This window comes from Cannabis sativa, chromosome 3 (genome assembly GCF_029168945.1).
Source record: "Cannabis sativa cultivar Pink pepper isolate KNU-18-1 chromosome 3, ASM2916894v1, whole genome shotgun sequence".
NCBI classification, from domain to species: domain Eukaryota; kingdom Viridiplantae; phylum Streptophyta; class Magnoliopsida; order Rosales; family Cannabaceae; genus Cannabis; species Cannabis sativa.
Window position 1 is genome coordinate 8782625 of NC_083603.1, and position 12729 is coordinate 8795353.

The 12729-nt window shown below is 28.7% G+C and overlaps 2 protein-coding genes across 2 annotated transcripts; both read right to left on the bottom strand.

The window, feature by feature from the left end:
* Positions 1–6275: 6275 nt before the first annotated feature.
* On the bottom strand, positions 6276–6974 carry LOC115710999 (NDR1/HIN1-like protein 10). Its single transcript, XM_030639346.1, has one exon. It carries the CDS (start codon positions 6972–6974, stop codon positions 6276–6278), a length of 699 nt encoding a protein of 232 aa, XP_030495206.1.
* A 2055-nt stretch (positions 6975–9029) lies between these two features.
* On the bottom strand, positions 9030–11642 carry LOC115710998 (F-box/LRR-repeat protein At1g67190-like). Its single transcript, XM_030639345.2, has 2 exons — positions 11310–11642; positions 9030–11208 (listed from the first exon to the last, which is right to left on the bottom strand). Exons 1-2 carry the CDS (start codon positions 11379–11381, stop codon positions 10165–10167), a joined length of 1116 nt encoding a protein of 371 aa, XP_030495205.1. The 5' UTR covers positions 11382–11642; the 3' UTR covers positions 9030–10164.
* Between the last annotated feature and the right edge of the window lie 1087 nt (positions 11643–12729).

Sequence of the window (12729 nt, forward strand, 5' to 3'; positions counted from 1 at the left end):
TTACAGGAATGATACTATAAGTATAACGAATATCGCTATGAAAAAGATATTTCAACATATAATTTCAAACGTAGAAATTGACTAAAAAATTATAATAGTAAATTGTAATTAACACTCTTCTTTTTTTAGTTAAAATATATTACTATAATAATATAAAAAAAATTATTTTCTATTTTTTTCTTGATATTTGGGGAAGTAGAATTTCAACTTGGGACGTTTTTTTAACGAAGAAAATAGTAAAACTACTAAATTATGCTTAAAATCACATATTTTTTTTTTATCAAAATACTTTTTTCCATGCAATTCTTTTCTTATTTACCACACCCTCTATTTTAAAAATGCTAATTAAAGGCACCATGGTGTGTAGGAAAATTGCTATTATACACTAGGGGTGAGCAATGGTCGGTTTGGTCGGTTTTTTACACAAAAAAAATCCAAAATTCGATTTTCAGTTTTTATGGTTCTAATCCGAAAACCGACCGACCATTATAAAAATATAAAAAAACCGACCGTTTTAATCCACGGTTTGGTCGGTTTAAACCGACCAAACCGAACTTTATTTATTTTTTTTTAAAAAAAAAAAAGTTTTTAATTTTTTTATAATTATTTGAAAACTAAAAAATTAAAGTATTGTATCAAATATCATATAATTTTAAAAAAAAAAACTTTCTTAGTTAAATAAATAATGTAAAATAAATTTTTTTAAATTTTTTTTAATTATTTGTGCTACTAATATGGTAATGAGTTATATTAAAAAACTAGTATTATTTTATGAATGTGTGTATATAATACGTAAATGCATCAAATTATAATAAAATAAAATAATGAATAATTGAGACTTTAAATAAAAAAGATATAAGTAAACTTAGATTAATAAAATTGTATATTAAATATGTACAAAAATAATATATATTACATATAATATATATATGTTCGGTCGGTTCTCGGTTTAATCGGACGGTTTGCGATTGACACTAAAACCGACCATGTTAAGGCGGTTTTAACCGAAGGCAGTTTTTTTGGTTTTCGGTTTTTTCGGTGTTCGGACGGTCGGTTTACTATAATAATATAAAAAAAAAATATTTTCTATTTTTTTCTTGATATTTGGGGAAGTAGAATTTCAACTTGGGACATTTTTTTAACAAAAAAAATAGTAAAACTACTAAATTATGCTTAAAATCACATATTATTTTTTTTATCAAAATACTTTTTTCCATGCAATTCTTTTCTTATTTACCACACCCTCTATTTTAAAAATGCAAATTAAAGGCACCATCACTACAAGAAAAGACATTTTTACCGGCGCAGTTCGTCAAATGCGCCGGTAAAGGTTGTCGAGATAAAACAAAATCTGAAATCTCACTTCCATTTAGGTTTTACTTTTGCCGGCGCATTATTGCGCCGGTAAAAGTCTGGTTTTACCGGCGCAATACTGAATATGCGCCGGTAAAAGTTACCAAATGAAGCGCCAACAGGCGCGAGAAGTTTGCCGCCTTTCATTTCATTTATTGTGGCGCTTGTTTACTTTTACCGGCGCATAATTGCGCCGGTAAAAGTCTCAAAAAAAGAGAGGGAAACTTCCCGTGTGGATTTCCTTGGTAGGTGGGAATACTTTTACCGGCGCACCATTGCGCCGGTAAAAGTGTTAAAGGAAACATGTGGATTTTGATGTGATAAGTGAGAATACTTTTACCGGCGCACAATTGCGCCGGTAAAAGTATTTATTGCGCCGGTAAAAGTATTTACTTAAACGTTTTTGGCTACTTAGGTCAGATTTTAAAAACACTTTTACCGGCGCAATTGGATGCGCCGGTAAAAGTATATATATGAATCAGGAGCACGAAGCCCCCTTCTTCTCCTCCATTTTTCATTTTTTTGCCTAGATTTTCTCTGAAAACCTCTCAGCCCCCCTCTCTCAATCTCTCTTTGATTCTCTCTCATTCTCTATCAATCTCTCTCAATTTCTAACCCCCCTCTCAATCCCTCTCAATCCCTCTTAATCCCTCTCTTTTTCTCTTCAAAAAAACCACCACCACCACCTCCAACACCACCACCACCGTCGGCCACCACCACCATCGACGGCGGCCGAGCTACGCCAGCCACCACCGCAGACCACCAAGCCCCACCTCTTCCAATTTATTTAAGGTATTTTTAATTTTTTTAATTTTATTTTTTTTTAATGTTTATATGTATAGATTTGTGTATGTATGTGTGTATTAGTATATGTATGTATTTCTGTATGTATGTGTATGTATATTTATGTGGGTATAAATGTATGTATGTGTATAAATACATGTATGTATGTATATGTATGTGTATGTGAGATTATGTATATATATGTGTATGTATGTGTATGTGGGTGTGTATATATATGTGTATATATATGTATGTATGTATGTGTGTATGTATTTATGTGTATGTGTATGTGTATGTGGGTGTGGGTGTGTATATATAAGTATGCATGTATTTGTATGTGTATATTGGTGTATGTATATATATATGTATGTATGTAAATAAGTATGCATATATATGTGTGTGTATGTATGTATATATGTATGTAAATATATATATGTATATGTGTGTGTATAAGTGTATGTGAGTGTGTGTGAGTGTATGTGTATGTGTATGTGTATGTGTATGTGTATGTGTATGTGTATGTGTATGTGTATGTGTATGTGTATGTGTATGTGTGTGTATATGTGTAAGTTAGTGTAGGGTAATGGATATGTGATAAAATTTTTAAATTTTTATAGGTATTAAATTTTTAATTTGGTTTTACTTTTTTATGGAATTAGGTCCGTGTTCAACCGCTCGGGATTACCGCTAGCTGCCTGCAGTTGTCATTTTTGCACTCGATTCAGGTATGTTTTCTTGCTTTCGCTTAGTATACGTAGCAGTGTTTGTTATTAGTTAATATGTATATGCATGTTAGAGAAGTAGGTTCTGTGATAAAATTGACTGCTGTTGGATGGGTGGATTATTTGTTTGTGTATATATTGTATGGAAATATTTGTTTGTGTTATTTATAGGTATTAAAAATTTTGGGTTTACACTTTTTAAGTCGTTATGCTGCCGAAATTTTAGTAGAAAAAATGTAAAATTAATTGAATGTTGAAATTGAAATTGAAAATATGTAATTAAAAAGTTAGTAAAATAATAATTTTTTTAGGTATTAAAAAAAACATTTTCAATTTAAATAATAAATAATTAGGAAAATATTTAATTATGAAATGTAATATATAATTTTAAATATAATAAAATGATATTATTAGTTTTAATAAGTTAGTAATTTTAATTTAAATAAAAAATGATTAAAAATTAATAAATGATTGAAAAAAAAATTAAAGAATGTAATATATAATTTAAAATGTAATAAAGTGGTATTAAATTTTTTAAAAAAGTTAGTAATTTTAATTTAAATAAAAAATGATTTAAAAAATAATAAAAGTGGAAAATGTAATATATAATTTAAAATATGATAAAGTGATATTATAAATTTGAAAAAGTTAGTAATTTTAATTTAATAATAAATTATTAAAAAAATAATAAAAGTGAAAAATGTAATATATAATTTAAAATATAATAAAGTGATATTATAAATTTTAAGAAGTTTGTAATTTTAATTTAAATAATATAGGTGTGGAGTGACCGCATCGCTTATTGGAGCACAGACAAACAAAAGGTACATTTTTTTTTTTAAATTTCTAATTTTAGTAATGTTTAATTTATATAGTCAATAATAAATAATTAATTGTTAGAAAAATTATTAATTTCAAAGTAGAGCAAATAAAAATAAAGAAAGCTCGGGGTAAGATGAAATTTCTAGGAGGTCAGGCTCCAAGCCTATTGTTTCACATGTTGTCGAGGGGGTAAGTTTATATTTAACTATCATTCATTTAAATTTTTCTAGTAAAATAACAATACTAATATATTTTCTCTTGAAAATAGGCTAACCCCGACACAGGAGAACTGCCAACTGCGGTCGAAACTTTTCAAAAGTTTCACCATAAAGGCAACAATTGGCGCAACGAGTACGCACAACAAGCTTACGTAAGTTTACATTTTAATTCAATTTTTATTTATTTCTTTCAATTTATTTTGTATTAAAATTAACCATTTAACTTATTTGTTTGTTTTAGGAGCAAATGGTTGAAATAGCGGCAACTCAACCAGCGCCCACTGAAGATGAGCCCGATGAGCCTGCTGTCGATCCTACACAGTACCCCCGAGACTTACCTGTTATGACGCAAGTACTCGGGGAACGATCTCGACATCTTAGAGGCTTTGGCCATCTCCCTGCATCGAAGGGAGTTGGGGCCAAAAGAGCACTGCCACGCATCCTTCGCCCCCACCGACCGTTACAATGGAACAAGACGAGGCTTTACGAGAAAAAGTGGAGGAAGCGGAGCGTACAACTCAACATACGAGGCAAAGAAGATGAGACACAACAACTCTACCTCGGTACGATTCCAAGATCGCCGAGTATCTTTCTCGAGCCGTGCCGGTTTCAACTTGCCTCCCATGGATCTTCCACCGTTGCCCACTCCCGGTGCCGGATCGTCTGGCCGCTTCCTCGGGTCTTTGGATCGTCATCGCAGCCTCCCAAGACTCAGAGAAACAACGATGACGACATTACCCGCCTATAGAACTATACTTTTTTTTATTATCCGGTTCGAACACTTAACATTTTGTTTATATACTGATTTTAGTAGAACATAATATAATTAATGTTCGTTTATCTTTTAATGTAAATTATGTTGGTTTTTTTGTTAATATAATATTATAATTATTTTAAAAAAATTAATTAATTATATTTAATTAATTAATATTATAATTAATTAAATATAATTAATTAATTTTTTTTTAAAATAAAAATTAATACTTTTGCCGGCGCATTTTTGCGCCGGTAAAAGTAGCCAAAAACTATTGGCGCCAACCGTCAGATTGGCGCCAATAGTTTTGCCAGCGCACTATTGCGCCGGCAAAACTTTATCAAAGCAGGTTCATAGCGGATAAGGGCATTTTTTAACACCGGCGCTTATTTTTTACCGGCGTGATTTCTCGCCGGTAAAAGGAAGTTTTACCGGCGCATTTACTCTACGCGCCGGTAAAAAGTCTTTTACCGACCAAGCTTCCCAGATAAGCTTTGCCGGCGCACAACTGCGCCGGCAAAAGTTGGTTTTCTTGTAGTGCATGGTGTGTAGGAAAATTGCTATTATACACTTATAAAGTTTATTTGGTACATTTTGTTGTATTATATTGTATTGTATTATATTATATTAGTCCTATAAAAAAATTTTATTTTTAGTCACAATAAAATTTGTGACTAAAAGTAAAAAAACTATGATTAATTATATAAATCTTAATTTTTATGTATTAATCACAAAAACAATTTACTGTGACTAAATGTATTTTTAGTTACAATATTTATCGTAACTAAAATTAAATTAGTGACAACTTATATCTAAATAATAAAATTAAATTTAAAGATAATTAAAATAAAGCTACTTGATTTGATTTGTAAAAATAATAAAATAATAATAATAAAAAGCTACTTATTTTTATGGTTGAAGGCAATTTAAGTAAGAATTAGAAAATAGAACAAAAATAATATAAAATCCGAGTAATTTGCGGCAAAATCCCCTCAACTATCAATTTACTTGCGAAAAACCATCCAACTTCATATTTTGGTGGGAAAACCCTCCAAAGTACTCTTTCATTTACATTTTTAAGGTGCCGTCTATTTAGCCTCGTTAAGTCCTAATTTTGCCCACGTGGCAATGACAGGTCAATAAAAATTATCCTACGTGGCCATATTTTACAAAATAAAAATTAAAATAAAAACAAAAAATTTAAGAGTAATTTGCGGCAAAACTCCCTCAACTATCAATTTACTTGCAAAAAACCATCCAACCTTAAAGTTTTTTGGATGGTTTTTTGCAAGGAAATTGATAGTTGGGGGAGTTTTGCCGCAAATTAATCTTAAAGTTTTATTTTTATTTTGTAAAATATGGCCACATAGGATAATTTTTAGTGACTTGTCATTGCCACGTGGGCAAAATTAGGAGCTGGACAGACGGTACCTTAAAATGTAAACGGAACAGTACTTTGGAGGGTTTTCCCACCAAAATATGAGGTTGGATGGTTTTTTGCAAGTAAATTGATAGTTGAGGGGGTTTTGCCGCAAATTACTCTATAAAATCCACAATACTTTTGCATAGGAACACTGAAAATACATACAAAACCCCCTAATTAAAAATATAAATTATTGAAACTCATGTAATAATATGAACAACTGCACATGGAGTAACCTGAAAACTAGGATAGAAGAATTTGGTTTCCTCTGTGGAGCTCAAAGGCACACGTAAGTAACAATATATGTAATTATGATTCTCACCATACTTCATCTTACCGTATTTAGTCCGTACAGAAACATTAAGGACCACCGTAACACTATACACCCCACCACTTTTCTCTTCATCATAACAACTACTAAAGAACACACCATCCCAATCATCAAACGACATCGTTTTGTTCCCCTTAAAAACTACCCTCAAAGCTTTTGTCGTTTTGTGTCCTTGGTAAAAGGACGCCAAATTAACGACAGCAAACGGCGTCGTAGCGTAGTAGGCGCAGGCTCTGACGGCGTCGTAGTAGATGGCGATCCTAGCGTTGGGATTTGTAAAGTTGATATTAAACGACATGTCGTATGAGAGTGAAAAAGTAGTAGTATTGGTGTTTGTGATTGGTTTGAGGTCGAAGTCGGTGAGGGAGACGTTTGTGACGGAAACGATCACCTCGCGGCGGGTTCCGAAGAGGATTGATAAAACGACGACGATGATGAGGAGAAGTGAGAAGCTTGCTGCTACGAGAAAGAAGCAGAGTTGGAAGAGAAAGCAGCAAAAGTTGTTTCCCTGCGGTGGAGGAGGCGGTGGGAGATTTGGACCGTTGGATTGGGGGTGGATTTTAACCATGGCTCATGGTTATTATCGGACGGTGAGGAGAATTCTTTTATTTTTGTTATGTTTGGCCAGCATGTGGTATATTATATAATAAAATAGTTTGTATTTTTGTAAGTTGTGTTTTTATATTATTATAACTCTTTAATAATATTTTTAAAAATAAAAAGGTAAATATTATTTTGGACTTGTTTTGTAAAAGTTATTAATTGGACTTTCTATTTTGTCAAATGATAAAATAGAGTCTTTGTTTTGTTAAATGGTAAAAATAGAACCTAAACTCAATTTTCAACAATTTTATTTTTAATATAATCAACTTTAAGATAATTTTTAATAAGAACAAAAACAGAAAATGTAATTAGTTTTGTCATAACATGATCGGATTATTATTAAGTTTTATTTTTACAAAAAGTCGGTTTAGGGTCATATTTGTACAATTTTAAAAAAATACAGGGTCCATTTTATTATTTAACAAAACAGAAAGTTCAATTGGTAATTTTTACAAAATATAGGGTCTAAAATAATATTTAGCCAAAATAAAATTTTATAATAATATGGTCTTTTTATCATATTCTATTTAATTTTATCATAAAACGAATCTATAAACTTAATAAATAAATGCAAATTAAATATCGTTTACATTTTTACTTTAAAATTAAAAATATAAATTATTATATAAAATGTATTTTATTCTATTATTTATTAATGTCAAAAAGATAAAAAAAAAATATATATTTAATTTGTATTAATTTATCAATTATTATCTACGATTTTATTTATTTCATAACAAAAAATTAAATAAAATGTGACGGAATAACTACTTTACTATGAAGTTATATTTCAAAAGTATTATTAACAAGCCCGTATATTATAGGTACACAATTTGAGTGTAAAAGGTTTAGAAATAAAAAATATGTACTAATTATTTTAAGGTGCTTCTACAATACACAATAATTGCTTGAACCTATTTCTAGCATATTAAATTTTTTTAAAATTTTCAAAATTTTACATAATATTTTAAATAATTACGACGTACATAATCATAAAAAAATATTTAAATTATTAATTATCTTGAAAAAAATTAGAATAAAAAAATTCTCTTATACATCTAAATACATTCCTTCAAAAAATTATAGGGACATTGTTGCACTTAATGTTCTTGTAATATATATTTTTGTAAAATTCTACAATATGCACCTCTTGAAAAGGGTGATCGATGTACTTTTATTTGTTTCAGTATCTAGAAAAAAAATCTATTCCAAACTTTTTTTATGATTATATACGTGGTAGTTATTTAAAATATCTTCCAAAATTTTGAGAAATTCAAAAAAATTTAACACACCAAAAATATTTTTCTTTTTGAATGAAAAATCAACACTTTATTAACTAATGAACTTAGTTACCAAATGAGGTAACAAATCAGTTGGGATATTCTCCAAACTGAAACGAAAATCAAGGTGTTATATAGAGGCTTTTACAAAGGAATGAGCGTCCATATTTGCTGATCGTTTTACAAAATGAATAAAAATATTTCTCAAAGAACATAATAAAACCTTACAATCATTAACCAATTGACCGAACATGAAAATTATAACAATAGAACTACGAATGACTTGTATCATCAAAAGACAAACTATTTCTAAATCACGTGTGTCCACCGACGATCTGTAATCCAACTCAAAGCTTCTCTAATCCCCATCGCTTCTACAACTTCAAGTGTTACCAAACCATAAAACAACTTTGTGCAGCCTTCTAACAACATAACACGTGTGCCTCTAGCCACATACCTAACACTATAGCTCTAGGCCTCGTTAAACACAACCGCATTAACATTAATCTTAATACTATTATCGCTTGGAGCTACCCATTACTCAGCCCCTTCTAATGATATAAAGCCAATAAACGATAATTTATTACCTAAATTTTGAGCAAGTCTATATTGTTAAGATAGTTTTTTGCTAATGAAACGATGCTATCCGCAACCACAACTTTATTTTGTCATACTCTGTCATTCCTTGCATTCCAAATGGTCCAGCACAAAGCCACCAACAACTTGATTCGATCAACGTCTAGCACCATATGATACACCAGTTCGAAAATATTGTTTAAAAAATCTATTGTATACACATGATTTTTTTTTTTTTTTGATAAATCAATGAATTGTATTGCATAAAACGAATTTTTTTACAACCTATGCGCACCCAAAGAGGGCCGGGATCTATTTACAATTGTATAAACTTTTCTAGCCACAAATTTTGTATAAGCTCTACAATGCAAAAAACTAATCTCTATCATTGCTCTTAATCCTTTTGGGCAATACTCTTTCAATCCAAGACTTGATTGTCCACTTTGTTTCTTCTATTATTCGGTCCGAGTTAACACTTGATTTTTGCCAAATTACATCATTTCGGGTTAACACTTGATTTTTATTATTATTATTTTATACGCTTATGAAATAGACAGTTTGAACATTAAAATTTATATTGTAAATTATTTTGAATTTTTTAAAATTTTAATAAAATATTTTAAATAACTATAACATATATACTATAAAAAAAATTAGATTAATTTTTTTTTAAATGATGATACAGTTAAAAATTGTATAGTAGAACCACCCATTTTATATTATTTTATAATTAATATAATAATATGCAGGAATGAATTTAAATCTCATCTATACTGCTCTACTCTTAACTAGTAAAGTCCAAATTATATGAATTTTCCAAAATGTTCTAAACATTCAATCTTATCCGTTGCTGTGACTACATTAATAAATGTATTTAACAATGTTAGCTAATTTAACTCTTATACTTTCAAAAAGATAAATTAATTCATGCCATGTAAATAGCAAACAAATTAAAAAAAATAATTATTCATTCGAAAAAAAAATAAACAAAAAATTAGCAAACAAATTCTGTGACAGATGTCAACTACCAACAAATTTTTAAAGATCTCTTGAAGCCAATAAATATATATTATTTACATTATGTTGTATTAATTTAATAATAGCAAAAAAAAAGCTAACCGTAATAATAGTAATATATAGGTGATTAAATATATTACTAGTAATTAAAAATCGGTTTAAAGAAAAAGAAAACTAAAAAAAATATCAACTTTGTTATATAGAAAAGAAAAATTCCGAAAATAACTCAGATAAAACTAATTAACTAAAAAATTATGTACACAACATTGAATGTGGCCATCCTCAATTTTCCAAATCAAACTCCTCCTTGGATTTTCCAATGAGGACCATAACATTATTATTGTTCATACTCATAAACAGAGCCATAGTAGATGAACTTAAATTCTCCATATCTATATCCTCATCATCTTCCTCATAAAAATCAACATAACACAGTTTAATTCTCTTTATCTTGGATGATTTTTTGATCAACATGGAGTAGATGCTTGACCACATAATTGTGCTATTGTAAACATCCACCGATTCAAAATTATTTGTGTTGCCAATAATATTAATATTAATAAGATCACTACTATCAATCTCTAGAGTCTTCAATGCTCCTTTACATACAAGCTTAAAAAACTCTATTGCACAATTTTTTATGTGTAGATTCTCTAAACAATCAACCTTCGATATTATAAACTTAGCCATATTGATATCTTCAACAAAGAAATTCTTCAATGAAGGGTTACTCAAATCCAACTCAGTTTTTTTGTCAATATGAAGACTAACAAGAACCAAAGTCTCAAGTTTTGGACATGCAGTCAACAAAATTAGACTCAAATTCAAAGGTGAGATAGTGACATAATTTAGTGAAAGTGACTTCAAATTATGAAACTTGTGATGAGAAGGGTTAAAACCAAATATGAAGACAAAGCTTAATACTAAATCTTCTAACTTTTGTGCACTGCATAATGTGTTGATGAAATTCATATTTGGTGTTGTTTTAGCACTGTAATGAAGTTGTCTCAATGAATCATGAGTATGCATGAGACAAGCAACCATTAATTCAGAAGATAAGTACTCTTGATGATCATCATGATCATATTCCATAACAATAGACAATGATTTCAGTCCTCTTGTTTGGAATATAGTTTGGGTTATTATAACCTCAAATGTACTAGTATGGAAATCACGATACATGTTTGAATTGAAAGAAAGGGCACAAGTGTAATCCTTCCAAACCTTTCTCCACATTTTACAAGTGGCAGATGCAACCACCACATGTCGAGCTTCTCCAATCTGATCAAAGATCTTTCCTACGATTTCCATTGGAAGATTCTCAATCTGTAATCATTTAAATTAAAAAAATCAGATCCAAAACTTTTAGAAGAAGCATACTTTTTTATGTTTGTTATACATATAAAATAAATAAATCACAATCTTACTTTATTCTCCTTCTCCCTGGCTTGTTCATATGGAGAGACTAGTGCCGAAGACCACTGCTTATTATGGTTCATTGGTACACAAATACACCTACTCACTCGATATATGAATTCAACTCAGTCCTCACTAAAACTCAAAAAGAAAGAGACTTTTTCACTTTGAGAACTAAAAAAAAGTGGTACCATGATATTAGGTATAGAAATTATAGATATTTAATGTTTAGTCTCCGTAATTTGTGGAAGGAAAAAAATTACTTAAAAAAAAAATACAATATACATTATATAATTTTATGTTTTAATTTTCTTTATATAGTCGGCTAGCATTAGTGTAGTATATTTTGATACATGGTGCGATTGATGTGCTATTGGTTTTATAATGTAATCGTATCTAGTGTAATCAACTAATTGAGTTTTTTTTTTTTTTTTTTTAACTTTCTTTTCTTTATCCATAATAAGGGTTTTTTCTATTTTAAACTAAAATTATCCAAAATAAACATTTATACTATCTAATATTTACAAAAATATTATTTTTACTGTAAAAAAATAAGATTATACAAAAAATGGACAAAAAAAGCGCGTGAAAGGCACACATAACTTGGGAATAACATTCAAACCTATTTATGCATGTGGGTCTGTAACTACAATGTTGCAAAAGCTGCCAGGTGAAAAACATATTTTGTTATTATCAAAATAAAGTTGACAACTATTTTAAAAATTACCTTTGGATAAAAAAAAAAAATAAATTAATTTATCTTTAGACACAAAACAAAGATTAAATTAATAAAAAAAAATAACAAAACAATATAATATTGTATGGACAAAGTGTCACGTCAATCATTTTGACATAAATTTTATTTTATAAAATATAAAAAATAATTTTATATTGTAATTTTTTTTTAGCTAATTAGAGAAGTAATAGTTTATGTCTTTCATTATTATTTTAATAATATATATTTTTTTTAGAGTGCATAAAAATTAAAAAATATATTTTTAAAAATATATACATACAATCTCTGCCATATACATGATAATAAATAAACTAACATTACATATATTTGTGACCATAAAATAATTAAAAAAATACTAAATACTACACAAGATTGCTACATAATAACTTAGGCATAATATATTATGTCGACAATCTAAAATTCACGAAAAATAACATAAAAACAACATTAATATATAAACACACATATATATATATTTTTATCTTAATTGAGCAATTTAATAACAATTAATAATTTAAATAATAATGAGCAAATAATTAGTTGACAACTCTAATATAAAATATCAAATATCACAACAACATTACATCAACTCAAGATAAACTTAAAAACAACACACAACTAAATTAAGTTTAAAAGAAACAACAAAATACTTGTGTAAAAATTATATAAGGATTTTCTCATAAATATAAAATATT